The sequence below is a fragment of the Desmodus rotundus genome, chromosome 5 (assembly GCF_022682495.2).
Source record: "Desmodus rotundus isolate HL8 chromosome 5, HLdesRot8A.1, whole genome shotgun sequence".
NCBI classification, from domain to species: Eukaryota; Metazoa; Chordata; class Mammalia; order Chiroptera; family Phyllostomidae; genus Desmodus; species Desmodus rotundus.
The window spans coordinates 100,184,404-100,210,409 of record NC_071391.1 but is presented as its reverse complement, the minus strand read 5'-3'; the positions used below and the strand labels follow the sequence as shown (position 1 = coordinate 100,210,409).

General features: G+C 53.2%; 1 protein-coding gene across 3 annotated transcripts; it reads right to left on the bottom strand.

Annotated features, from left to right (window-relative positions):
- Window positions 1–1,528: 1,528 nt before the first annotated feature.
- Window positions 1,529–25,059, bottom strand: ZAP70 (zeta chain of T cell receptor associated protein kinase 70). 3 transcript variants are annotated; one of them, XM_024571877.4, is made up of 13 exons: window positions 24,957–25,059; window positions 14,029–14,479; window positions 13,161–13,321; window positions 8,053–8,191; window positions 7,871–7,952; window positions 7,748–7,794; window positions 7,483–7,534; window positions 6,244–6,436; window positions 5,529–5,735; window positions 3,748–3,940; window positions 3,521–3,661; window positions 3,315–3,427; window positions 1,529–2,040 (listed from the first exon to the last, which is right to left on the bottom strand). In XM_024571877.4, exons 2-13 carry the CDS (start codon window positions 14,428–14,430, stop codon window positions 1,917–1,919), a joined length of 1,854 nt encoding a protein of 617 aa, XP_024427645.1. In that variant the 5' UTR covers window positions 14,431–14,479; window positions 24,957–25,059; the 3' UTR covers window positions 1,529–1,916. The 3 variants fall into 3 exon arrangements, with proteins under 3 accessions (XP_024427645.1, XP_045060724.1, XP_053781720.1); XM_045204789.2 differs by lacking the exon at window positions 24,957–25,059 and adding an exon at window positions 21,311–21,417; XM_053925745.2 differs by lacking the exons at window positions 13,161–13,321; window positions 14,029–14,479; window positions 24,957–25,059 and adding an exon at window positions 12,795–12,898.
- Between the last annotated feature and the right edge of the window lie 947 nt (window positions 25,060–26,006).

Sequence of the window (26,006 nt, the reverse complement as noted above, 5' to 3'; positions counted from 1 at the left end):
TGATCCAAAGAAATAACCTTGAGGACTGGCTGCGAAAGACATGAATTCATTAGCACTTACGCGCTCACCAGGGGCAGCCTGCAGGTGAAGTCTCCACAACGCGGGCCTTCCCAGTACGGGGCTGCCCCGCACAGAGCACAGACAAAGCAAACAGGGCCCGAAGAGTGCGCGAGCAAGCCGCGCGGGATCAAAATGCCAGCTGCTTACAATCCAGGCTCACATCCAAGAGGTTTCTTTTTGGCCATTCCTTGACCAAGGAGCTGGCCAGGCCCCCAAGGTCCCACAGTCCACATGTACAGAAGGCCTTCGTCATATTCCCACGGGGTGGGAGGGGGAGCTGGGGCTTGGGAAGGGGTCCAGGTGCTCACATTTCACACAACAGAGAATGACAAAAGTGGGAGCGATTTGAATTTGTGTCTTTAGCTTTAGAATCTCTGTGTTCTCCTTTAAGTCTGTTTCAAATCTAAATGCAGGAAGATATTGTCTGGCAGGGCTCAGAGACCCTCAAAAAATTCCAAACCTTTACCAACTTACTCCCCAAATCACGCACATAGCTCAGAGTCTTCATGTGTCTGGAGTCAACTGTCTGACTGGGGGTTCTCCAGATTCACTTCCATGTAGAATTCAAAGTTTGTTAAAGAATATGCTCACATGAACCTTATGTATCAAGTATTAAAACTCAACAGTAAATGGTGAAATTACAACAAGATCTGTCTCCAAGTCAATCTCAATGTCAGCTTCCTGGTTGTCATGCACTCACAGGACACAAAGGCTAGCGGTCCCCTCTGGAGAGCCACCCATCTGGGCCTCCCACTCCCACTCCTCACAGCGCTGAAGCCCCCCAGCCCTCCCCTACAGCTCCACAAATAAGGAGACAAACTGTCTTCCCAGAAGCCAGAGAGCATCTTGCCTTTCCTGGGCTCTTAGTGGGTCCTGTGCCACCCTTGGGCCAATCACTCTGGGGGCCAAGCCAAGAGAAGGAGGCATTGGCTGGGGCCTGGGGACGGAGCCAATCGCAGCTGAGGAAAGGAGTGTTTGGGGGGAAAAAATGCAGGAATCTGGCCCCATTTCACCCCACCTGTTGGGTTCTGTGGGGAAACTGAGGCAACAAAAGTTTGGAGACAGGTCTTCTGAGTGGGACTGAGCTGGCACTTGGGGCACCAGGTGATGACAACTCCAGCTATGACTGCCCGGCCCAGGAAGAGAGGTGGGAGAGCTGAGCAGGGTGCTGGGCAGCAGATTCACCTGAAGACACTTTAAAATGCACGGGGGGCTGGGGGGTCAGCAGGTGTTAAAGTCTCTCCAGGTGATGCTACCATGCAGTCACAAAGGCAGGGAGGCTGAGGCTCGGCCCCCACTCAACTGCTTTGGTTTCCCCAATCTGCCATAGCCCCTCACTCTAAGGAAGATGTTCCCAAGGAAGAGAAGCAGGAAAGCCATCCCCACAAAGGAAAAGTTGTTTTCAGACACTTCCTATCAACCCCTTTATGGTCCCACCCTCACCCCCAAAAAGATGAGGGATCTCAAAGAAGAGAGAAGCTGAATTTATTCCAATGACTGGGTCTTGCCACCTGAAGACTCCCGGAGTTTTCCCCTTCAGGGCCAGAGGAAGGAGGGTCTTTGTTGTAAGCAACACCCCTTGCTCAGGGCACGCACCCCAGTACATACCAGCCCAGGACCAGGCTACACAGTGCCCCCCACCCTGGGGCTTTCCTCCTCCCCAGCCAGAAAGAACAGGTGACCGGGTAGGGAATGCTAGACCCGTGTGGGCCTGAGGCCTCAGCAATCCCTCACAGCCCAGGTGGTTGGGAGAGGAACTGGGCTGGCCCAGCCAGACTGGAGGGCCTGGGATGGGACTGAAGGCCCCGAGGAAAAGCTGGGGCGTAGGGGCCTGCAGTCCCTGGGCAGGCTGGTGCTCAGGCACAGGCGGCCTCGGCCCCCTTCCCACACTCCTGGGGGCCCTCAGCCTTGCTCGCCAAGCTGTAGTAGTAAGTCCGCATGCGCTGCTCCACAGCCAGGAAATCTGGACGATCCTCCCACCTGTGGGGGGTGGGGCAGATTTAAGCCACTGACCACACAGCCAGAGCCCAAGTTCAGCTGGAGGCAGACTTGTATGGGGCTCAGAACATCTTGGGGCTATCGGGATGATGGAGTATCGGGGAATGAAAAGGTCTTCTTGGTATGAGAGACCTGAATTTAGGGTTGCTCAGTAGAAGAAGGGCTGCAGACAGACAGGATGCTGAGTGCTACCTAGTAAAGACTCAGGGAGCCCTGGGCTGACAGCAACTGACCACGGGAGCTGGGCTATCGAGTGCTGAGACACCGAGTGTGTAATGTGCCCAGGGTCAGGGTGTGTGGGTGCTCGGTGAGGCCTCCTGAGGGCATCAGTATGCTGCCCGCAATGGGAAAGAAGGCGGGGTACAGAGGCTGGTCTGGCTAGCAGAGAGCTGGGGTAGTGATGGTGCTGTGTGTGGAATATCGTGTATTGTGTTGGGATGTTAGATGCTAGCCTCTTTGGGTTATTAGGTGTTTCCTCACAGAGATGGGTTAACAAATGTTTGCGTAGGGAAGGCTGATCATGTGTTATTTATCATAAATAGGGTGTCTATTCAGTTCCTTGGGTGTCTGGGTATCAGTGTCATGGGTGTTGGCCAGAGGAGGAACGGATGTTGGGTGGGCTAGGAGACGTATCGGGGCTGGAGTGGACGTGTGTTGCATCATCAGTGGACGATGGTAGCTTGTTTGGGCCCATGTTGCCTGTTGTCTGATGGGAAGTTGGGATGTTGATGGTGTTAGGAGTTGGGGTGTTCTGGTGTCAAGCTTTGACCAGGCAGAGGTGGGGTTTGATCGTATCGAGCATTGTGTACTTGGTGCTGGCCTGTTTGGGTAATTAGGTATTGAGTGTTGGCTGGTGGAGAACTGAGGAATTAGATGCTGGAGTATTATCCAATGCCTGAGAATTGGTACCATATTTTGGGTGACAGGATACTAACTTGTTTGAGTATCGCGGGATTGATGTGTTGAGTGTTGGCTGGTGGGAGACTGAGGTTTTAGATGCTGGAGCACTGGGGGTCCACAGATAGGGTGTTGGGGTGCTGGCCCACTGGAGCATTGTGGGGCAAGTGTGTTAGAGAGTTGAGCACAGATGCAGAACTAAAGATGCTGAGTGGTGGAGAGACAGTGAACTAGTGAGCCTCCGGGCAGATGACACCAGGAAGAGTTTTGTTGGACTGAGGGATTGGGCACCAAGCCCTTTTGCCAGGCCCAGGCAGGCGTCAGTCCAGCCGGGTCCCTCCCCCCGCACTGGCACTCACTTGTAGATCCAGCAGTCGTTCATAAGTGCATACATTTCAGGAGGACACTCTGGCGGGCACTCCATCCGCTTGCCCTGCTCGATGAAGGCCATGACCTCGGGGCCCTTCATCTTCTGCTCAAGCCAGAGCCAAGTGCACACGTGAGTAACCAGGGCCCCCCCCCCACCTTCATACCCAACCGGCCGCCCACCTCTGCCCACGCCTGCCTTGTAGGGCTTCTGGCCGTAGGAGAAGGCCTCCCACATAGTGACCCCATAGCTCCAGACGTCGCTGCGACTGGAGAATTTTCGGAAGTTGATGCATTCAGGTGCGTACCACTTGAGTGGCCACTTCCCTGCTGAGCGGGCCTGGGGAAGGGGAGATACTGCTGGGTCCGGGCTTGGGAACCCGCCCCCCCACCCACCCACCTGGGCACCAAAGGGGCGGGTCTCACTGTGTAGTAGCTATCATCAGCGCCCAGTGCCTTGGAGAGGCCAAAGTCACTGATCTTGGCATAGTGCCGGTTGACCAGCAGGACGTTGCGGGCTGCCAGGTCACGGTGCACAAAGTTCTTCTCTTCCAGGTACCTCATCCCCATGGACACCTGGTGCAGCAGCTCCGCCACATTGCTGACAGGGATCTCCTCCCTGGGGTGAAGGGGGAAGGCAAGGTCAGCAAGGAGGGGACAGCCCAAGTCCCCAAGCGGCCCAAGCCCATGTCTCCGACCCAGCTGGGCATGTGTTCATGCTCATGAAGAATCTGTTGTGTGCCAGGCATGGGGCTGAGGACGTAGCAGTGAGCACACAAAGCCTCTGCCCTCGTGCAGGTCTAGGCTTTAAATTTCACCCACATACTGTGATTCCCAATCTTTTCATTTGCCTGCATCGCATGTCCCTTCAGGGGGGTTTCACAGGCATCTCAAAGATTGTAAGGACAAAGCCAAGCTCAGGATTGTGGATACACATGCAGAAACATATGGCGACTCCTCCCTCTCCCCTCCCCCCAGCAGCTCCATCCTCTCATCTGTTCAGGCCAGAAGCTTTGCCCTCAGCCCCTCCTTCTCACAACCCAACATCCAATCCATCAGCACAGCCTGGCAGCTCTGCCTTCAGAATCCCTCCAGAACCCTCCTGCTTCTCCCTCCTTGGCTTCTGCCACCCTGGTCCAGCCTCCATCATCCCTCACTGGACCAGAACAGTCACCTCTGCCCTCACCCCTCATGGTCTGGCCTCCCCAGAAGGAGTCAGTCCTCCTCATCTGCTCACACCTCGCAGCTTTTCTACCTCACTAAGGGTCAAAATCCAAGTCCTCCCTGCACCCACAGGGTGTGCAAAACCTGCCCTGTCACCTTCCCACCCACATCAGCTCCAGCCACAGGCCCCCATCACTGTTCCTCCACCATGCCGGGCTCAGGTGCACCTCAGGGCCTTTGCAGGCTGCATGTTTTCTCTGCCACATATCCTTGTGTTTTCATTTTCTTTTATAACACTTGAAAAATGCAAAACCAGCCCTGGCTGGTGTGGGTCAGTGGATTGAGTGCCAGCCTGTGAACCAAAGGGTCGCTGGTTCAGTTCCCATTCAAGGCACATGCCTGGTTGTGAGCCAGGTCCCCAGTAGGGGGTACATGAGAGGCAACCACACATTGCTGTTTCTCTCCCTCTCTTTCTCCCTCCCTTCCCCTCTCTCTACAAATAAATAAATAAAATCTTTTTTAAAAATGCAAAACCATGCAGGACAAAAAGTAAGCCATGGGCTGCAGTTTGCTGACCCTGTTTCAGGTCAGAGACAATCAACTTAATTTCGCATGGTCATGAATTTGGCCAAGAAAGCTGGAGTGGCCATCGTTACATTACTCAGTGCTAGTACTTAGAAAGCTCTCACAAGTCGTGCCGGCCACATCCCAAGCACTTTACAATATGAATACCAACTTGTTGGATCCCCACAAGGACCCCTTGAGGTAAACACTATGATCACCACTGTGGTGTAAATGAGGAAACTGAGGCCCAGACAAATTAAGACACCTGCCTAGGGTCTCAATAGTTAGCGTCAGGGCCGTGACTCAAACAGGGAGGTCATGCTCTTCCCTGGGGCATAGTGTGCATGTCAGGGCGTACAGGGGGGTAGGTGTGAGTGTGTTGATGAACATGTAGGATGCACGCGCACTCATGGGCGCAGCACACCCACAGTGCACAGGATGAGCCCCCAATCCCAACCACCCGGCAACCCAAGGCTCACTTCTTCCCAACCAGGAACTTGTGCAGGGGGCCTCCGCCTGCCATCTCCATCACAAGCATGAGAGCCTCAGCCTGGCAGACGCCGATAAGCCGCACGATGTAGGGGTTGTCCAGCTGGTGCATGATCTGCGCCTCGCGCATCATCTCATCCTTGTCCGCCTTCTCTGTACTGTGCTTCAACACCTTGATGGCCACGTCAATCTGCTTCCTGCCACAATGCACACCCACGAGGGAGGTACACACGTGAGCCAGCACAGGTCTGCTCGCCCGCATGCCCCTCCCTGCCTCCTCCTCCCTGGATTTGCAGAAAGGATACTGTGGTTTGCCACCTAGATCTCCCTTCAGGACCCAGGCACTCAGTCCCCCAGCTGCCAGGAGTGTCAGCTGGGACAGAGCACAGCCAAGTCCCTCCCCCGGAACAGCCCCTCACTGAAAAAGAGCAGTTTCATTCGAAGTTGCACTCTCCCCTGGGCAGCCTGCATTCAATGATGGGTGGATGCAGGGGTTCAGGGGCCCCTGGGATTGGCTGAAGCCTCTGGGATCAGCAACTGCAACCCAGCCAAGCCTCCCCCGCCCCAGGCTGTTTCCCTTACTCCCTTCTCAAGGAAAATCCTCTAGCAATTTCCTGTCCCAGGTCTGATTCCCAAGCAAACTGATGTCACACCCTGGCTCTTCACCCAGTGGTCCCCCCACCACGGCCTCAGGGAAAGCTGTACTTGCGCATACGGTAGACGCCCTGGCGCACTGAGCCAAAGTTGCCGCAACCAAGTTCAATGTCAGCCATGAGGAGGTTCTCACGCTTCAGGAAGAGCTTCTTGTCCTTGAGCTCCTCGGGGTCACTGTAGGGGCTCTCATACACGCTTGTGTCCATGGGCATTGTCCGTGGTTTCTCTGGGGATGCTTGGCGTGCTGGGCACACACACAGAAGTGCACTCCCAGGTCAAGAGGAGGGAGAGAGGTAGGGGGATGGGAGGGCAGAGAACCTCGGTACCCATAAGGCACATGTCCTGGACAGGGGTGTACCTCCTAGAGCATGTATAGGCACAGGGGTACGTGTGTGTGCACTGCGCACACAGGTGCACTCCTGGTCCCATCTGCAGGTGCACTGGGAAGCCACGTCCAAGTAGACTCTAAAGGTGTGTACATTGCTTTGCACATGTAACCATGTATGCCCCTGTGTGTTCATGCATATGCACCCATGTATACTCCCACTGATATCTCTTAGGGGGCAGGCAAGCGTGTCTGTACAAGTAACCATTAGTGTGCCAGCTGGAATGTGCTCATCGGTACCTGTGTGTGCATTAACATGTATGCACCTACATCTGTGCCTGCCCATGTCTCATGGGCGCCATGCAGCCAAGTTACAAGGGCTCCAGAGGTGAGCCTCTGTGTGCACACACAACCATGTGTGTTCTCTGAGCACACACATGGACAGGCTTGCATCCACACATCAAACACATGGGCATTGGCAGCAAGGTATTTTAGGAACATGGCCTCTGGAACCTATCTGCCTGGACCCCAGTCCTGCTCTACTACTGCCTGGCTGCCTGACCTTGGAAAGTTACTGTCCTCCCTCACCTGTAAAATGAGAAGAATTACTGTGACTACCTCCTGTGGCATGCCAGGAGGATCTAACAAGCTCATATGCACAGTGAGCTTGGAGCATAACTAGCACATAGTAGGTGCTTAACAAATGTGTGTCTGTGCCCTGAGCATCCCAGGCACAGCCATGTGTTCTCCCCTGCATATCTGCACACCCATGTACATGCACACAGAGATGAGTGTGCCCCTGTGCAGATGACTGTAGGCACAGCGTGTGCACAGGGCCAACCAAGCCAACTGCCACAGGCCAGGCCAGGCCCATGTGTCTCCCTGAACACACCCAGAGCCAGCCAGGGACCCAGCCATCAGCCTGGCATGAAACCCACCACATACCTCCACTTCTGCCAGCTCACCTGGTTCAGGGGTATATCCATCTGAGTTGGGGGTGTCCATCTGTCTCTGAGTCTAAAGGTCATGAGGTCAGCAAGAGTCAGGGGGCCCAAGCTGAGGGCACCAGCACCTCTCATGAGGCACAGAGACTCTGAGGACTCCCAGGGAGAGTCTACTGTTCCACAGCAACTGCACTCTCCACCCTAGCCTCGCCCTGGGAACAGGACCCATGGCCCACCCACCAGCTCTGTCCCTGAGGCCCCAACTCTGAGATGCCAGCTGACTCACATTGGTGAATGTGGATGGGTGGGCTGGGAGTGTGGGAGCAGCGGCCCCTGAGGGAACAGAAAGGACAGTGAGGGAGTGAGAGAGAGTGTCTCCGGCTCCCCCCACCCCCGCTGCCCAACTCACCTGCACTGGCGCTGGTGTTGGGGCAGGCCTCCTTCAAACAGTAGATGAGCCCATCGGCCTTCAGCTTCAGGTACTCTACCAGCTGCAGGGGGAAGGGCCGTCAGGGCCCCGCTCCTCTCTCCCCCAGGAGCCTGAGCACCTTGCCCTGTGTCTCCCTCACAACAGAGTGGGCAGTGGCTCACCTGCCACAGCGTGTCAAACTTGGTCCCCTCTGGTATGCAGTATTTGCCCGCCTTGTCCTGGCTAATGAGGTAGTGGTACACGGTTTTCCCATAGATCAGAGACAGTGCATATGTGCCTTGCTCTTTCCGGGGCCTCAGCCTGGCGGAGACAAGGAGGGAAGGTCACCCCTACAACCACCTGGGCCCCTGTTGTGGTGTCCCCCAACTGGGCCCCAGTTCCCTCACATACACACCCTGTGGGCCCCACAGAGCTTCATGGAGAAGCAGCTTGGACTGGGGGAGCCAAGGTCGGTCAGGCCCCACTCAACTTCCAGACCTACTGGTCATCTCTAGGCCAGTGGGGCACAGGGGTCAGGGAGCAGAGAAAAAGTCAGCCAAGGACAGACATGTGACCATTCACAAGGAAATACTGGGCCTCCAAAGCAGATACTCAACCTTGCATGACCTGATACTCCCACAGCTGAACACTTAGCCATCCACAGAGGGATACCTGGTCCTCTGTGGTGGAACACTTGTCTGGACACTTGGTCTTCCACAAGTGGACACTCAGCCGTCCACAAGGGGATGCTCAGCCAATTACAGGGGACACTCAGCCATCTGCAGAGAACGCTTGACCACACATGGTAGACTTAAGACCATTCTCTTGGGGAGAAAAAGTCATTTCTACATGAAGCAACAAAGGTAAGTACAATTCTGAGGCTAGATCATGGGACACCTTTGTACAAACCAGAATGAGTCACTGTTATTAAAACAGATCTAGGTCTGTTTGTTGTAACAGACAGACCTTTGACAGAAAGAGACCCTTGATTGTCCTCTGCTGTAAATTTGCCAAGATAAATATATCTTCTGTGACTGTGAATGGGAATCGAGCCCCTCAAAGATGGTGCCTTGGTGCAGTGAGAACCCATCCATCCACACACACACACACACGCACGCAGACTGACCCGACTGCACTGTGGGGGTGCCTGTGGGAGGGTTCAGCTTCAGTAAGATTCCCAAAGACAGCATGATCCCAAAGAGGTTAAGAACCACCTACCAATATGCTCTTGAAGGCCCTTCCCAAGGGTCAAGTTTGTTTACACATAGAATCAACCACAAATGCTGGAATTATGCAGAAAGGCAACAAGCTTTAGCAGCAAATGGCCATCTATTTTTTAAAGATTTTACTTATTCATTTTTTAGAGAGGGGGAAGGGAGGGAGAAAGAGAGGGAGAGAAACATCAATGTGCAAGAAACATCTACCGGTTGCTTCTCACACTCCCTCAACCAGGGACCTGGCCCGCAATCCAGGCATGGGCCCTGACTAGGAATCGAACCAGTGACCCTTCAATTTGCAGGCCAGTGCTCAATCCACTGAGCCACACCATCCAGGGCTCCCTTTTTTATTTTTTATTTATTGAGTTTAGAGAGAGAGAGAGAGAAACATCAATTTGTTCTTCACTTTATTTATGCATTCATTGGTTGATTCTTTTAAGATTTTATTTATTTTATTTTTAGAGAGAGGGGAAGGGAGAGAGAAAGAAACACCGATGTGAGAGAGGACCATCAATCAGTTGCCTCTCGAACGTGCCCTGACCAGGAGCAATCCCACAACCCAGGCATGTGCCCTGACCGGAATTGAACCAGCAACATTTCACTGTGCAGGAAACGTTCATGCCTGATCAACTGAGCCACACTGGTCAGGGAGATTGGTTGATTCTTGTTTATGCCCTGATTGGAGATGGAACCTATAACGCTGGCATAGTGGGACAATGTTCTAACCAACTGAGCCACCTGGCCAGGGCCTCCATCCATTCTTCAACAGTCTAAACTGTGGTCAGTGATATGCATGGCTCCAGTCTTAACTGCAGACCTGAGTGGTATGGGTCTTTCTATCACACCCTGCACCCCGATCTCAGAACTAGACCAGGTCTGGGTAAGTCCCAGGCCTCACGACCTACCAGAGATGTTTCTCTCACTGCTGCCCTATGTGAGGTTCTGTGCCTACCTACAGCCTTGACCTTCGCCCCTAATTATCTACACACTGAAAAAGCAGTTATTGACTATAGGAACCACAAGAAGAATCTACAACAGTTTCCTTCCAAAGCACACCTTGCATAACTTTCCATCAGTGTGGCTCACTGTAACAGCTTCTGTCTCTTGACATTTTTCCAGCATGAATCACTGTCCCTCATCATGTCGCTGCTCCAATTGCTTCTGAACTCCAGCACCAGCCTCAGTCTCTACACTGTACCCAGATCTTACCTCCTTCAGCCTCACCCTCTATGGCTAACACTTGCCTCTGAGCCTTCAAGCCAGCTGGGTATCCAAAGCACCAGCTCCTTGAAGCCATTGGCCCTTGTTCTTCTGAGATTCCTCTTGTCTCAATAGACAGGTTAACCCTAAGCTTGTCATAAACTCTGCTGTGTTAATGCAAAAACTTTGCAAACTATTCCTTTGGTCAATGGAATTCTTTGTCAAACATATTCCATGGAAGCTTAAAATATGAACAGGTCAAAGCTGAGCTGGGATGGGAGCTCAGTAGCCACCTGCTCCACCCTCCACTCAATTCTTCCACCTCCTCCCTCCCCTAGAATCCTCTGATACTTTCAGGGGGGCCTAGGCAATCTGGGGTGTCCTTTTAACACCATTGGAATGGTGGAATAGTTGTCTGTATGTGGGACGTAGGAAGGGAAGAGAGGGGAGGAGAGAAGAAAAAACAAAAGCCAAGACCAAAGGGAGGCAAAAACCGAGGTGATGAAAAGCTGAGTTAGGAACTTGTGATGAAACCAGGGAAGAAAATCTAGACTGTAAAAACTAAGAAAGAGGAAATTACATGTCATGAAGGAGAAAGCAGAGACAAGGAGGAAGAATCAGCTACACCAACAGGGGAGTCACACTACCTCCCTTGGTTGTGTCCAGCTGGGAGGGAGCCCCAGACACTCTGGCACCTGAGTGAACGCATGCATGAGCAAGTGAGATATGAATGTATGTGAGTCATGTGACCTGTGTTGGTAATGTCTTAGTGAGCATCACACCTGAGATGGGAAGTGTGCAGCATCTGGAGGAAGACAAGTAACATCTGGGCCAGTAACAGCCCTCACTATGTACTAGAAGATGGAGCCCCCTGGAAGCACCGGATGCAGGCTCTGCCCTCAAGTTTAAGGCCCAAAATGAAAGAAGGAGGCCCAAACACCCATGTCCAAGAGGCCCACCACCTCCTTTGTGATCTCCTTGTTCCAGTCCTACGATGGACTTGGCAAAACTGGCTGTCTTAATTCCTCTCCTCTGGGCAGTCCCTTTTCCCACAGTGACTCTGGTTTTGGCCACTTAACTTGCTTTGACTAACAGGACATCAGTAACATTACACAAGCGGAGGCTTAAAAAGTGCTTGTGTATTGTCACGTTCCCTCTGCGACTATTCTTAGGAGCTCTGCAACCACCACCACTGAATAAGCCCAGGCTGGCCTACTGGACAATGACAGCACTGCCACCAATGCATCCCTGTCGCCCAGGGGACACACGGCCAACAGTCAGACACGTGAGCATGGCCATCCCAACCTATGCAGTCCCAGCCCCGCTGAACCCAAAGGAGAACGGCTCAGCTGACTCACAGAAGCGTGGCAAGTAAAAAAAAAAAACAAAACGTTGTTTTGAGCTAGTAACTCTTCGGGCAGTCTGTTATGTATCAAAAGCTAAGTGATACAAATATAAGGCTAAGTTTACCCTCCTAGAGAAAACAGTCCTATCTTACCTTGTTTAAAAGCCTTCCTTGCTTCTGAACAGTATCTGAAATGTGCATTCAAGAGTCCCCTCAGAAGCCTTAGAAACTTTACTCCAATTTTATCCTAAGTCTTTAGGCAGGTTAAAAAAATTATTTTATCAGCTGACAACAGAATCTTGTGTTGGAACCTGCACCCTGTGGGAGACCTGCAGGCAATCTGGTACACACGAGAGGCCGCACATGGGTGGGGAAATTGAGGGCATCCGTGGGCACAGCCCTAGGAGAGGTGGATGGGAGCTGGGATTCAGCCATGTGGGAACTCAGACCCCTGAGAACTCAAAGACATCTTGAGGAGGGCACAGGACTTCCTGCGGTCCCAGGAAAGAGGCAAGTGCCATGCTTCTCTAGATCTTGAGGCCAGAGTGACCTCAGCTGACGTCTGGATAACATCTGTTACACAAGGGGACCTGTGTCCAGACCAGAAAGCAACAGTGCCAGTAGGGCTTTCAGACACCCGCAGGGTTATATAAATAGCTTTAGAGATTCTTTCATACTAACAAACTCACAAGTAGCCACATGGCTCAGCTGTAACTCAGACACAGGCAGAGACACATATTCATCCACATGTAATAAAAACTAACATTCAGTGCACTTTTACTATATGCCAGATACTATACTTTTACTCTACACATATTAATTCATGCAATTCTTATAACAGCCCCTGGGGGGCGGTACTACTCTCATCCACAGGGCAGTCAGAGGCAGTCACCTCTCCCTCCCCTTAGATCCTCCTGCTCCAGCCCTCACTTAGCTCCAAGCACAGCAGCCTCCTCGCTGTTTCTTGACCTTGCCAAGAACCTGCCACCTGATCTAGGTACTTCCCATTCCCATTTGCCAAGAACACCCTTCTCCCAGAGAGCTGCATGCTCACTTCTCACCTCCTTCGGTTCTTCCCTCAAAAGCCACCTGATAGGAAAGGCTACTTCTGGCCACCTAATCTCAGCCCCGTCCTCACCATCTGACACACTCTGTGTCTTACTGATTCATCTTCTTTGTCTCCCTGCTCCGCAAGGACAGGGAGGGATTTGTGTCTGTTTTGTTCGCTGCCATGTCCTCAGTGCCTGAAGCAGTGTCTGGCACATAGCAAGTATTCAGTAAATATTTGTGGAATGAAGGAGAACGCAACCTACTGGCCAACCGTCCCAGCTGGTAAGAAGTGGACGTTGGACTCCATTCCAGGCACTGAGCTGTGGGCACTAAACACTGCTGCTCGTTTCCCAGAGGAAGGCCCTTTGCACACTCAGAAACGCACCACCCACTTTCATGGGAAGCACAGGCACACCCCTCCCGGTTCACTTGCCCACTGAGACCTGCCCCCAAGCCCCAGGCCACAACCCCGACATACAGGAACTTGCCGTCGGTCTGCGAGCCCGAATAGAGTTTGCGCTCGGCCTCTTCCCGGGTCAGGCTGCTGTGGTACCAGGGCATCCGCTCGTGAGCTGTGGTGGCGATGAGCTTCTCCACTTGGGGCGCCTGGCTGATGATGGCCTGCTCCAAGGCCTCACCCTAGGGAAGGAAGGGTCAAGGACACTTATAAGTGACCTCAAGTGTGCAGCCACAGGAACCCTATTCCATCTCCTCGGCCCACCCCACAGCCCCTATCCATGAGACCCCTCCCAAGCCCACCCAGGTGTACCTGGGGTAAGTCCTTCAAGCTGTAGAGTACAGCCACACTCCCCCCCCCTGCGAACCGCCTTCCAGCCAGCCCCAAGCTCATCTCTAGCTTGAAGTTCTGACACTGGTAGTCAGTCAAGCACCGTGATGTAACACAAGGGATGGAAGACCACAGCCACCAACCTACTAACCACCCTACCTCAGGGCTCAGATCCAACCATCCTCTCAAACCCCACCGCCAAAATAGCCTAAGCCTTGCCCTATTCCTGGCCTAGGGCAACCGCCACCTTTCTGCCCTATTCCTGGCCTAGGGCAACCGCCACCTTTCTTTCTAGCAGTTTGGGCCCCTACCTGGGAGGACCACTCTCAAATCTCGCCCCCAGCCAGCGCCCCTCTCCGTCTCACGGAAAGAGCATGTCAACGGAATCCAAGAATAAAGTCCTTTATTGTCGTTGTTAACCTTCCCTCCAGCTTCCAAATCAGATGCAGCGCACCAAAGCATAGGCTGGCGAAGAGGTCCGTTTCTTCCCTGGCCCCAGGGCCCAGCCTCCTCGCCCGCCATCCCCATGCCCGCCCCCTCCTGGTGCCCGCGCTCTCACCTCCAGCTTCCACGTCTGGCGCACGTAGTCTCGCACCATGGCCTCGCGCAGGCAGTCAAAGACCCCGGGCTGCGGCTCCAGCCCCGACGGCCGGTTGCACGGCTTGCGCAGGTTGCAAGGCAGACCGTCTGGGTCGCGGGAGTAGAACTCGCAGAGCTCGGCGGGGCCGCAGTGCGCCTTCCCGCCGGCGATGGCGTAGGTGCCGTTGAGCTGGCGCTCGATGGGGAAGTGGTGGAAACGCAAGTCGTGCACCAGGGAGAGCACGTAGCCTCCCAAAGAGCGCAGGCACTGGCGCAGAAGGAAGAGGCCGTCGGCCATACCCGCCAGTTTCAAGTGCTCCTCGGCCTCCGCGCGCGAGATGTTTCCGTAGAAGAAGGGCAGGTGTGCCGCGGGGTCCGGCATCGCTGCCGCTGCCTCGTGCAGATAGCGCGCCTGTGCACCTCGCCAGGCCCTGAGGGTGCAAGAGGGTTTGGAGCCACGTCAGGATCTCGGGTTCGCTTCCTGAGCTCCGTTCATGGGTTCGGAGATAGTGGGAGAGAGGGCACATTGAGGGGCACCCGCACCCATCGTGCAGAGCCTTCTTTGTGCCAGAATCAACTTGGAGAGGAGTCCCAGCCTGGTGGGCCCAGATCAGGTAGTCCCAAACTTTCCTCTGACTTTTCAGAGACCTTGTGCGGGGTGCCCAGACAACCCCACTGGCCCCCACACAGCAGCACCTGGAACCATTCATTCATTCGCAAACACGTTGACTTGTTACTGCGTTTCAGTCACATGGTCCCTGCCCTCCTGAAGATAACAGTCTGAGGGGGAGGGGATGCAATAAACAAGGAAAGGGACAAAATAATAATTACAGATGAGATCAGTGTTATAAAGGGAATAAAGAGTGATATTAAGAGGGAATGAGGCCACTGTTGCTGGGATGGCCACCTTCTCCGAGAAGGCAGCTTTTGAGCTGAGAGCTGAAGGACGAGGAGGAGCTGACTCTTCACGGAGCACGGAGGAGAGCGGCGCAGCAGGCAGAGGGAACAGCAAGGGCAAAGGATCTCGGGTTCGCTTCCTGAGCTCCGTTCATGGGTTCGGAGATAGTGGGAGAGAGGGCACATTGAGGGGCACCCGCACCCATCGTGCAGAGCCTTCTTTGTGCCAGAATCAACTTGGAGAGGTTAATGAAACTGCAGCGAGCTTTGCTTATCAAAGGAGCCTCACTCCATTAGCCTTCCCTGTCCTTCTCCACTCACTCCCCTCTGCACTAGAAATCCCCCCTTTGTTCTTTCCCCTCTGCCTCCATGGACAAGTTTCTAGAAAGCAGAAGCTAATCTGAGTACCGATAGATAGGAACTTGGTTAAATATATTAGGGTTTAACTCCTAGGTGAACTTTGATAGAGCCGTTAAATAAAGTGAGGAGTGTGACCAGGAAGTATGATCGTGCATGGGGAGAAAAAATCAATAACATTTAGATAAATAGTGAGGCAGATCACCTAAAATCATTCTCCTTCAACTTTGGAGTGATGATGCTGTCTGATGATGCTAGCCACTGGATTTACCGGTGTGTGAATTCCTTAAAACTCAGAGAACGGACACTTAAGATTTGCTCAATTTATTGTATTTGGATCCCTCTACTTAAAAGAGCCATAACATATTAAACCCTAGTTAGTGATCTGTGTGCAGAAGTGTTTAGGTGGCACTGATGACTGTAATGTGCCTTGAAAGGCACACAGAAATACCACTGACTGCGGGACGAGTAGATGGGTAGAGAGGCACAGTCGAGTCTCGTGGTTCACAGTGGTCCTGGACAGTCGATGCAAACCCGAAATGCACGCACACCGAGCCACGGCTCCGAGACGACGTCCAGGTCAGGTTCCTCCTTTGAGCTTCCAGTCACATTTTCATTAACCGCTCAGTACATAACCTTGTGGTGTGTGTACTTCTGCTCAAAGACGCCTTGGGTGCTGATTCGTTACTATGGAGGTCTCGGCCAACGGCACTGTATCTGTAAGCTTATCTAACGCGTCCTTTGCCCATAAGGCACCTCACAGCCTTCTTGCACTTAGGAACACTAGACAAGCACTTCAGCACTGCATTCGAGGGCCAGTTAAACAGTGAAATCACCAACAAACAGCACGAAAGTGTGGCACCAAGAGGACTGTAAGAAGGACACTAGCTTCCACTTGGAAGCTAAAACAAGAAGGCAGAGCATCACCTTGTTCCACCTCAGCGGGAATGTGCACGTCAGGTGACTCAAGTTTCTTCCTGTTCTGCCTGTGTTCTCAGATGACCGTGAAGGAGACTCAAGGACTAGTTTGGGGTTACGAACAAATTTTAGTGACAGGCTAATTCACAAATACGGAATCCAGTAACAATGGGTATTGACTGTATGTGATAAAGCGAATACAGCAAAATGTTAATTGTAGGATCTAGGAGGTGGCTCATGGGTACACAACCAATCCTTCCCATTTCTCTGTATGTTTATAAATTTTAATATAATGTTGAAAAATTCTCTCTCCATTGCAGTTTCCAGTCATTTCTCTACTAAGGTGGACCCAGCAAGGCCACCCAGGTTGTGTTCAAGAAAGGGGCCTTGGGCACCTTCCTTAGTTAAGCAAGTGTATGCGAGGGGCACACAGAAAGCTTCGATGGATTAAGAAAGGCTGCCTTTCCGCTGGGCGTCCAGGGGTGTGTAAGGACAGGTACTGGATCTGAGAGGAAGAATATCCCCCACATCACCTGAAGTAAGTCCTCACTTCACCTCATCCATGCGTTCTTGGAAACTGTGACTTCAAGTTAAACAATGTATAGGGACCCAATTTCACTGTAGGCTAACTGATAGAAACAAGTTCATTTGGCACGTGTCTGGTCACAAAACCACCACCAGACTTCTAAACGATGACTCAAAGCTGTTCTAATATTGAACACTGAAAACCAATGTGAGCTAGACATGCATTTAAGAGAGATGAATGAAAACAAGTGTAAGAGAGCTCTGTTTCAGCTCGCCGTTCCCAGCTCTGGGCCGGGTGCTGGAGCCCTTCTGAGTGTCGTTCGCGCACCCACCCAGACGGGGCAGTGAACACACGCTGGTTCCTTTCACGATCTCCCCTTTGGGGTGTGGAAGGAGACCAGAGTCCCTGGAGAAAACCCACACAGACATGGGGTGAAGGCACAACCTCCACACAGAGAGCAGCCCAGCTAAGAATTGAATTTTTTTCCCCATGAACATTATAATGGAACAACATGAACACAAAACAGCGTTATCTGCGGGCCTGCTGTACTGACATGGGAACTCTTTCAGGGAGAGGTCCGGGTCAGGGCGACCAGAGGAGGGACCAACATTTGCATTCTAACCAGATTGCTTCTGACGCCAGGTTTGGGAGAGCCAGGCTTGAGGGGGCTTCCTGGTCCCCATGGTTACTGATTACTGGCAGGTGATTAATCAGGGACTGCGTCTGTGTCCCCACCTGGAGACATAGGTCACCCTTCTGTAAGAGGGTTTGAGTGGGGTCAGGAGAGCTATTATTCACCTAGAGAAACGGAAAGGTGCATTCCCACAAAAACCTACACGGGAATGTCACAGCGGCTCTATTCATCATTGCCCAAATCAGAAGCAGCTCAGATGTCTCTCGGCAAATGAACAGATAATTGTGGTGCGTCCCTACACTGGGACACCACTCAGCAATCAATCAAATGGAATGAAATGCTCACATACCCAACACCATGGATGAACCTCAAAGGCATCATGCTGAGTGAAGAAGCCAGGTTCAAAAACGACAACTGTCTGATTCCACTCAAGACTGTGTCTCGAAAGAACATAAGCACCCCTATGTTCACTGCACTGTTATGTACAATCGTCAAGATTTGGAAGCAGCCCAAGTGTCCGTCAGTTGATGAGAGGGTAAACAGCTATGGGACAGTCACACGGTAGAATACCACTTGGCTGTAAAAAAGAAAATTTTCTCCTTTGCGACAGTGTGGATGGACCTGGAGAACATTATGCTAAGTGAAATAAGCCAGTCAGAGAAAGACAAACACCATATGATTTCACTCATACGTGAGATCTAATGAACAAACTGAACTAACAAGCAAAATAGAGACAGACTCATAGGTAGAGAGCGGGCTAACAGCTAAGGGGTGGGGGGAGGTTAGGGAGTGGAGGGATTGAGCAAAAAGGAAAAAGGACTCATGGACATGGACAACAGTGTGGTGACTGCAGCAGGGAGGGAGATATGAGGGGACTAAATAGTAATGGGAAAAAAATAAACTTCAGGAAAAAAAAAAGACTATCATTGCAGAACACATCAGTGGCTGCCAGAGGCTGGGGCCAGGGGAGGATTGCCTACAAAGGGGCATGAGGGAATTTCTTGACTGAGATGGTAGTTTCTCAGCTCTATGCATTTGTCAAATCTCACAGAATTTTTTATTAGAATGAGTGAATTTTACAGTATGTAAATTATAACTTTTTTTTTCAGTTGAAGGGGGATAAACGAGCTGGAAGGTATAACATGCCAGGCACTGAAAGCAGTAACTGAAATAGGAAACAGAGCTGCCTTCACTCCTGCTCCCCTCCTAGACTCCTACCTTCTCCCCAAGCTGATCTCCAGGCTCGGGGGCGCACTGCTATATCCCCCTGGAGGGCAGGGCACTAGGCAAGCACTTAGTGCCCTCCTGGACCCTGGGTGCCCTCAGTGATGGACACTAGCGACCCCCTTCCTGCTTGAACGCCGTGGACCCCTGGCTCGCCTCCTCCCTCTTACAGCTTCTGTGCTCGCCCCTTCCCCAGCCCTGGTGGCCTTACTTGGGCTGTCCTGTCTGTGGCTGAACGTGCCGCCACACCACCTGCCTAGTCCAGATCTCTCTTCCTGAGGTTGCTGTGTGCTGCCGTCACCGCCTTTGATCTCTACCCCTGTTTCTATTAATAAAACCTGAGATCTGCATCTAACTCACATGGTGCCTGTGGTTGGACCCCACAGTCTGTTTCCCACATGAGCTGAGCTTCTAGGCAATTCTTCCCCAAGGCTTCCCTCGCTCAAGAGCCTACTGTGGCTCCCTTCTGCCTACTTCATTGACTCTAACTAAACTCTTCAGCTCACCCCCTGCTGCAGCAGGGCTGTGCTGTTAGCCTTCCCTCATATTCGCTTGCATCATTTGTCCACGCAGTGCCCTCCACTGAGTACACCCTCCCCCCTCCTCTCCACTTGCCCAGTCCAGGCAGCTCTGCCCCACAGATTCACAGTGCTGCTCTGCATAGAGTATAAGGACACAGGACAAGGCGGCAAGATGGGGGCCTGTCCAGGAACCGTGGTGAGGGGTGGGGGTAGAGAACTTTGTCTCTGGGCAGGAAGCTGTGGTAGGAAACTGTTGGCAACACAGTTTGAGAAGCTCCTCCCCTAAGCGCAGTAGCCGCAGGTGCAGCCTGGGTAGCCAAAGGCAGGTTCCTGCAGAAGCGGGGGATGGGGAGAAGCTGACCCCTGGGGCTCAGTCCAGGGCTGTGAGCCATGACTGGCCAGCTTGGACTGGGGGCCAAGGTATCCCTGAGACAGGAGTGTTCCCTGTGCATGCTCAGTTTTAGCCCAACTCCCCCGTCTCACTGGCACTAACAACAAGAGTTTTCGGAGGGCCCGGTCCAGCCTGCAGCCTCCTGTGTGCCCACCAGCAGGAGAACCAGATGTTTCTGTCCTGAGCGGTGTCCCTGCACATGCCATGGCTTTCACAGGAGGTGCAACCACCGTGAGACTCCCCTTCCCTAGTCCTGCCGGGGCTGGCCCTGTCCGGCCTCCCCTGGACCACATGTGCTCCTTGTGAGTTCCGTGATCCTAACTTTGCCTTCCCAGCGCGTGCGGGCCCACAGGACACCCTGGGACTCCCGCCTTGCTCTCACAGCGTGGGCCATGGGACGAGGGGGAGGAAACCTTTGATCCTTGGCCAGACATGTCTGCCAGAAGTCCCACCGTTCAAGCATCCTCCTGGGGTAAAGGCCGGGTTAAATTACATCTGTTCCAGAGACCTGACACCCTAAACATACTGCAAAGGAAGAATGGTGGGTCGGGTGGCCAAATACATTTTGAGAAGCATATTAGCATAGTAAAGGCTCTCATGCAGCCACTATGGAAAACAGAATGAAGATGTCTCAACAAATTAAAAATAGAACTACCATATGACCCAGCAATTACACTTCTGGGTGTTCATTTGAAGAAAACGAAAACACTAATTTGAAAGGATATCTGCACCCCTAATTCATTGCAGCGTTACTCACAATAGCCAAGACTATTTACAACACCCAAGCAAGCTGGGTGTCCACCGATGGGTGACAAATGGAAAAAGAAGCTGTGGTACATACATACAATGGAATATTAGTCATAAAAAGGAATGGGCCTTGCCATTTGCAACAACACAGATGGCCTTTGAGAGCATTATGCTAAGTGAAATAACTCAGACACAGCCAGGCAAATGCTGTATGATACACCGATATGTGGAATCTAACAAACCAAAACAAACGAACAAATGAACAAACAAATAATAAAGGCTCTGAGGAGACCTGAAGGGAAGGACCCTTCTCAACTTCATTTAATCCCACAGCTATGTAGCAGGGCCATCAAGGTCTCCTGTTCCACACAAACTATTCTGAGCATCAAAATCCCCAATTAAATGCCCATCACGAGAGCTCAGAGAGGAGACAGAATGCAGAGGCAACTGATCCAACTAGACGGGCCGGAATTGGGTGGAAGTGATCCCAGCAAACCCCACAGGCCCCACGTGCCCCCCTCAGCCAGACACGGGAAGCATCCCCACCCAAGCACAGACGAAATGAGGGCCCAGCTCCGCACGACCCATGCCTCCTCTCACTGACTCTCCAGTCCTCGGCCCAAGACCCCAAGTCCCCCCTGAAGCCACTGTTCCTGCTCCTTTGCCCATAGGCCCTGGTGGGGCCCATGGTGGGGCCGACCAATAGAAGTGGCACAGGCATTTGTCAGGCAACAAGATGCCACCTTGGTTACATTATAAGTCACAAGGACAGCAATTAGCATGGTACCACAGAGGGCAAGAGGCTCCTTCATATCTTTTTCTGACACAGGGCATCAGATTTTAATCAAGAAATTATGAATCTACTGCGTAGTAGCCAGTGTGGTCTTGAGCAGTGAATTAAGCTCGCCAGACCCCACCTGGAAAACGGGGCCAGTGAAGGTGCCATCACCAAGGGACTGAGGGGTCCCCTGAGAGAAGGCTCACTGCGCGCCAAGCTCGGGGCCTGCCCTGCCCTCGTGCTGTCTGTCCTTTTCTACCGATACTTACCACCTGCCGGGGCATGCGGCTCACTCAGGGTTACAGCCCAGGCCCTCTCGGTGGTCCCCCAGGCTTTGCACAATCAGCCCCATCGCCTGCTTGTACTCACTCTTTCCCCACTAGCCACACAGGCCTCTTTAAATACTTGTTCAGGTCACTTGAAAAAAAACCAGTCAGCTGCAACCCCTTGGCGCTGCCTGTTCCCTCTTCCTCACTTCCCTTGGGTCTCTGCGTAAATACCATCCAGTCCTCCAGGAGACCTTCCCTGAACTCTCTCTCTAAAACAGCTTTGTCTTCTCTCTCTCCCTGACCCAGCTTTATCGTTCTTCACCACCGGAAAAGGGATATATGTATCAATGTGTTGGCATATGACCTTTGACATGTCAACACATGTTATGACATATCTTATGACATGATGGAAAGCACTGTGAAAGTGGACACTCCTCATTCCTGTCCTACACCAGCAAGGTACATAGTATGTGCCCAATAAATATTTGTGGTGCACAGAGGCCACCAATACCGGGTACCTGAAGAGATATATGCAGCCACGATGATGGGTGGAGACACCTCTGCGGGTCCGGGGAACCTGGCAGCCTGGGGAGGATGAAGGGCCACGGGGGCTTCCTTAGGACAGAGGAGGGAGAGTGGACCTAGAGGCTTCCTCCACTAGCAGCGGCGGGAGAGGAGAGGACCAACCTGAAGGAGCCTTTGCACAAGCTGTTTTCTCTGCCAAGGACAGCGCCCACAGCCTGCTCCTGCCAGGTGCTGCAGGGCCCCTCAGTTGTCCCCTCCTCCCAAAAGTGTTCCTCCCGGGGCTGAGTCAGGTGCCTCCTCCACTCCCCTAGGACCCATCCTCCCACATCGCAGCCCTGATGGCTTCAAGAGCCCTGTCTGTCTGCTTCTCCGTCCCCGACCAGGCCAAGCTCCCAAGGCAGAGCCTACAGCTGCCTTGTTTTCTTTCTACTGTAGCCCCTGCTTCCTCCCAATAAATGTTCGTCACGCAGGTAACAGCAGCCTCTATGCCAGGGCCTTTACTGCACCTCTACGAGCATTACCCATTTAATCCAGTCCTCACCTTAAATCTGTTCACTGGGAACTGCCATTCCCATCCCTCAGCTAAAGGAACAGAGACTCAGAGGGGCCAGTATTGGGCTCAGAACCATGCAGCCCACGACGGCGGTTGGGACCTGAGCCCGGGCTTTTCTCACCCGCAGCCAGCACGAACTGCTCTCTGCTCTCGGGTGACTGGTTCAGCAGGATGGCAGGACCCTCGGCTCCGAGCTGGGTGCTCCGGGATTCCTGCATCCCCACACACCCCGGGCTGACCCAAGGGCACCTGCGCGAGAGCCGCCTTTGACTGCCAGGGCCGGGATTCCTGGGGGGTCAGGGGCATGTCCTTACATCCGGCAGACTCTCTGAGTGTCTGTCAAGTGACTGGACAATACCCTGAGAGCAGCTGCCCTCGCCCCAACCTCTGCTGCCTGGATTTTGGGAGCTGCGCGACCTCCGCGAGGAGCTTTCCCTCTCTGAGTGGCAAGCTCTGTAAGCGGGAGATGGGAAAAGGCTTTGTGGGTGGGAAAAGTAAGATGAGTCAGGAGAACGGAGACGGGCAGAGCTGTGGGGACAGCGTGGTGTCATCCTGGGCCCTGTAGAGGATTCAGCAGCATTCCCGGCCTACGTGTACTACATGCCAGTAACCCGCACCCCCACCCGCGTCAGGACAAAAATGTCCCCAGACATTATCGAATGTCCCCAGGGTGAGGGGAGCACTGGGGGAGGGAGGAAGCAAAACTGGCTCCCGTGCAGAACCACTGCCTTAATCCTGCGCTGTGGGGTGGGGCAGGGAGGAGCCAGCATGTTGTAGCCCCAGGAAAGTCCAGCAGCTACCAAGTGCAGAGCCTGAGAACCACCCAGAGCTAGTAATGATCACGAAAATTACAGTTGGCACTGGAGCAGCACCGGTTTGGACCGCTGGGTCCACTTACACATGGACTTTTTTCAAAGCGATACCGCAGGCCCTCCGTATCTCCAGGTTTTGCATCCCTGGATTCAACCAACTGCAACAGAAAACAGTCATTTTGATCCGCAGGTGGGAATCTGCAGATGCGTAGGGCTGACTGTGTGCACTGTTCTGCGCCATCTTTTATAAGGGACTTGAGCCTCCCCGAGGGTCCTGGAACCAATCCCTGGTGGATGCGGAGGGATGACTGGGGAGTCAAAAGTTATACATGGATTTTTGACTGTGCAGAGGGTCAACACCCTTAACCCCCACATTGTTCATGGGTCAACTAGAGCAATATGTCTATATAGCACCTACTATGTGCCAAGCGCCCTAGACGTATTCACTCCCCTAATCCTTGCAAGAACCCTGTGAGTGAAGGATGTGTGAATTTGGGACCTGAAGCATACAGAGGTGGAGTGACTTGCCCAAGGTCACACAGCACACACAGCAGGTGACAGAGCCAGGACTTGAATCTAGGCCTCTTAGCTCCAGAGTGCCCACTTAACACCCGCCAGGCTGCCTGCCTGTCCAGGGGCCCTGCCTAGGCTGCAGGCATGAGTCTGGAGGGCAGGGGAGAAAAGGGAAAAGAAGCTCTGCACTGGCAGGAGGAGAGCTTTGGCAGGCACCCAGGAGTCCCTGATCCTAATCTCTCAGCAAAGCTTTATTAAGCCCCTACTGTGTGCCTGCTTCCCTGGCTGAAACAAGAATAGTGAAGATCATCTTGAGTTGTTCACTACAAGAACCCCTGCTCCTTCCTGCCAAGACCCTTCCTTTCCCAACTCTCAGCCAAGAGTCAGGAGCCAAGCACTTACTTGGTGCCAACGCTTACATCTGCATGTAACCGATGTGCAAACTGAGGCTCAGAATGTCCAAGCAACTTGCCTAGGACACACAGTGACCAAGCAGGATTCAAGCAGTTTGCTCCTTCTGGGACCTGTCTCTCTGGGTCCCACTTTAACCTAAGCTGCCCTACAGTGGCCGGAAGGATGGGACTCACCAGTGTTTTTTTGTTCAAGTTCACAGCCCTGTTGAGCCACCCTCACATTCATGGGGCCTGGGACCAGAGCTTTCTCTGGAGGTTTCTCTGCTTCTTAGAACCAAGGATGCTACCCTGACGGAACCAGCAGGAGGCTAGGGACTGAACAGGCGTCTCTGTGACCCCAGGACACTGCTGCTTGGCTGAGCCTCTGGAAGGGGAGCTGCTTTCCTCAGGGTAGCCACAAGCCATGCCTGCTTCCTTCTCCAGCTCGACACCACCATCCCAGTCCGACAGCCCTCCTGGTTCTTCTGAGAGGCCTCCTGACTCTGTCCCTCTCCACCAGACCCAGGCCACCACTGCGGACAGTGGCCGGTTGCTGCTCCACCTGGGAGGATTTACCTGCAATGTCTCTGGTCCCCAGGGCTGATGGACAGTTGGTTCGAGATGAAAAATTGGGGGCCAAGAAACCAACTTGGGTTTCTCTACAGCCCCCAGCTTGAGGCTGCCGCTGGCTAATCACTCCAACATACCCAGGCAAAGTGTAAAGAGGTCCCATCTCACCAGGGTCTCTCACTGAAGGGGAATTTTATTCCCCCTCTGCCAGCTACCCCGGAGCCCCCTGGGGTGGCTGTGCTGGCCCAGCAGAGGCAGAAGGCTGAAGGACGGCCACTCACCTGGACGCAGGAGCCACAGCACAGATCCAAGCAGGGCAGGGACCTGGGCCGGAAGGCCTGGTGCTCTCTTTGCAGCGGGTTTCTCTGAAACTCAACCTATTTCCTTGATGCAAAGACAGGAAAGGGGGCTGCGTTTGAAGCTTACGTGTAAGTCACAAAATGCTGTGTTCAAGGAAAATTGTAGGCCACGTGCTCCTGGGAGGGCAGAGGGCATTTCCGGGGCCACCAGTGCCTACCCCAGCGTGGGGGGCAGGGACTGAGGCTAGCTGCTGGCAGGGGTTGTGCAAAAATAATGATTCCAACAGCACCCCAAACCTGGGGAGGGGTAGGAGGGGAATTGTAGTGCTGGAATTGGAGGTGGGACAGTGGCAGTGGGTGGGGGATCCCCAGGACTCACTGGAAACTAGAATGCTCCACTCTCCTCTCCCAAGGGGGCACGGACTCAGGCCTGCTCTTGGCTGAACTGCGCGTAAGAGTGATTTGTTTATTCCACAGGCAGGTTAAAGATAGAGAGGAGAAACCTACTAAGTAGGTCCATATCTCAAAGGTTCCAAGCACATCATGTGTGGCAGGTATCACACAGGCTTCAGGACAGCAATGACGGCTCTGTCTCTGCTCTCAAAGGGCGCACAGGCTGGCAGGGGAGAAGGCCGAGTCACCAGGGAGACAGAGCTGGGATGGCAGAAGCCTGGGCACTGTGTGATCCCAGAGGAGCCTCCCGCTGCCTGGGGAGTGTCAGGGAAGGGTCCTCAAAGGGATCAGTCATGTCGGTCATGTCGGTCATATCGAGACACGGAGATAGGGTATCCCCAGTGCCCCCCGGTCCCAGCCCAGCCCCATCTCAGACCTTCCCCTCACACTGCACATGGCTGATCACCACCTCCTATTCTGACCACCACCACTTCCTACCTTCCCTCACACTTGCACACCCCCACGATGGACCTGCCCACACACTGACCAGTGGCCACACCTCACGTCTGCTCTCTCAGCCACCTGCAGAGCCTCTCTGCTGAGCAGCCGGTTCCTGGGCTTGGCTTCCACTTCACCCGG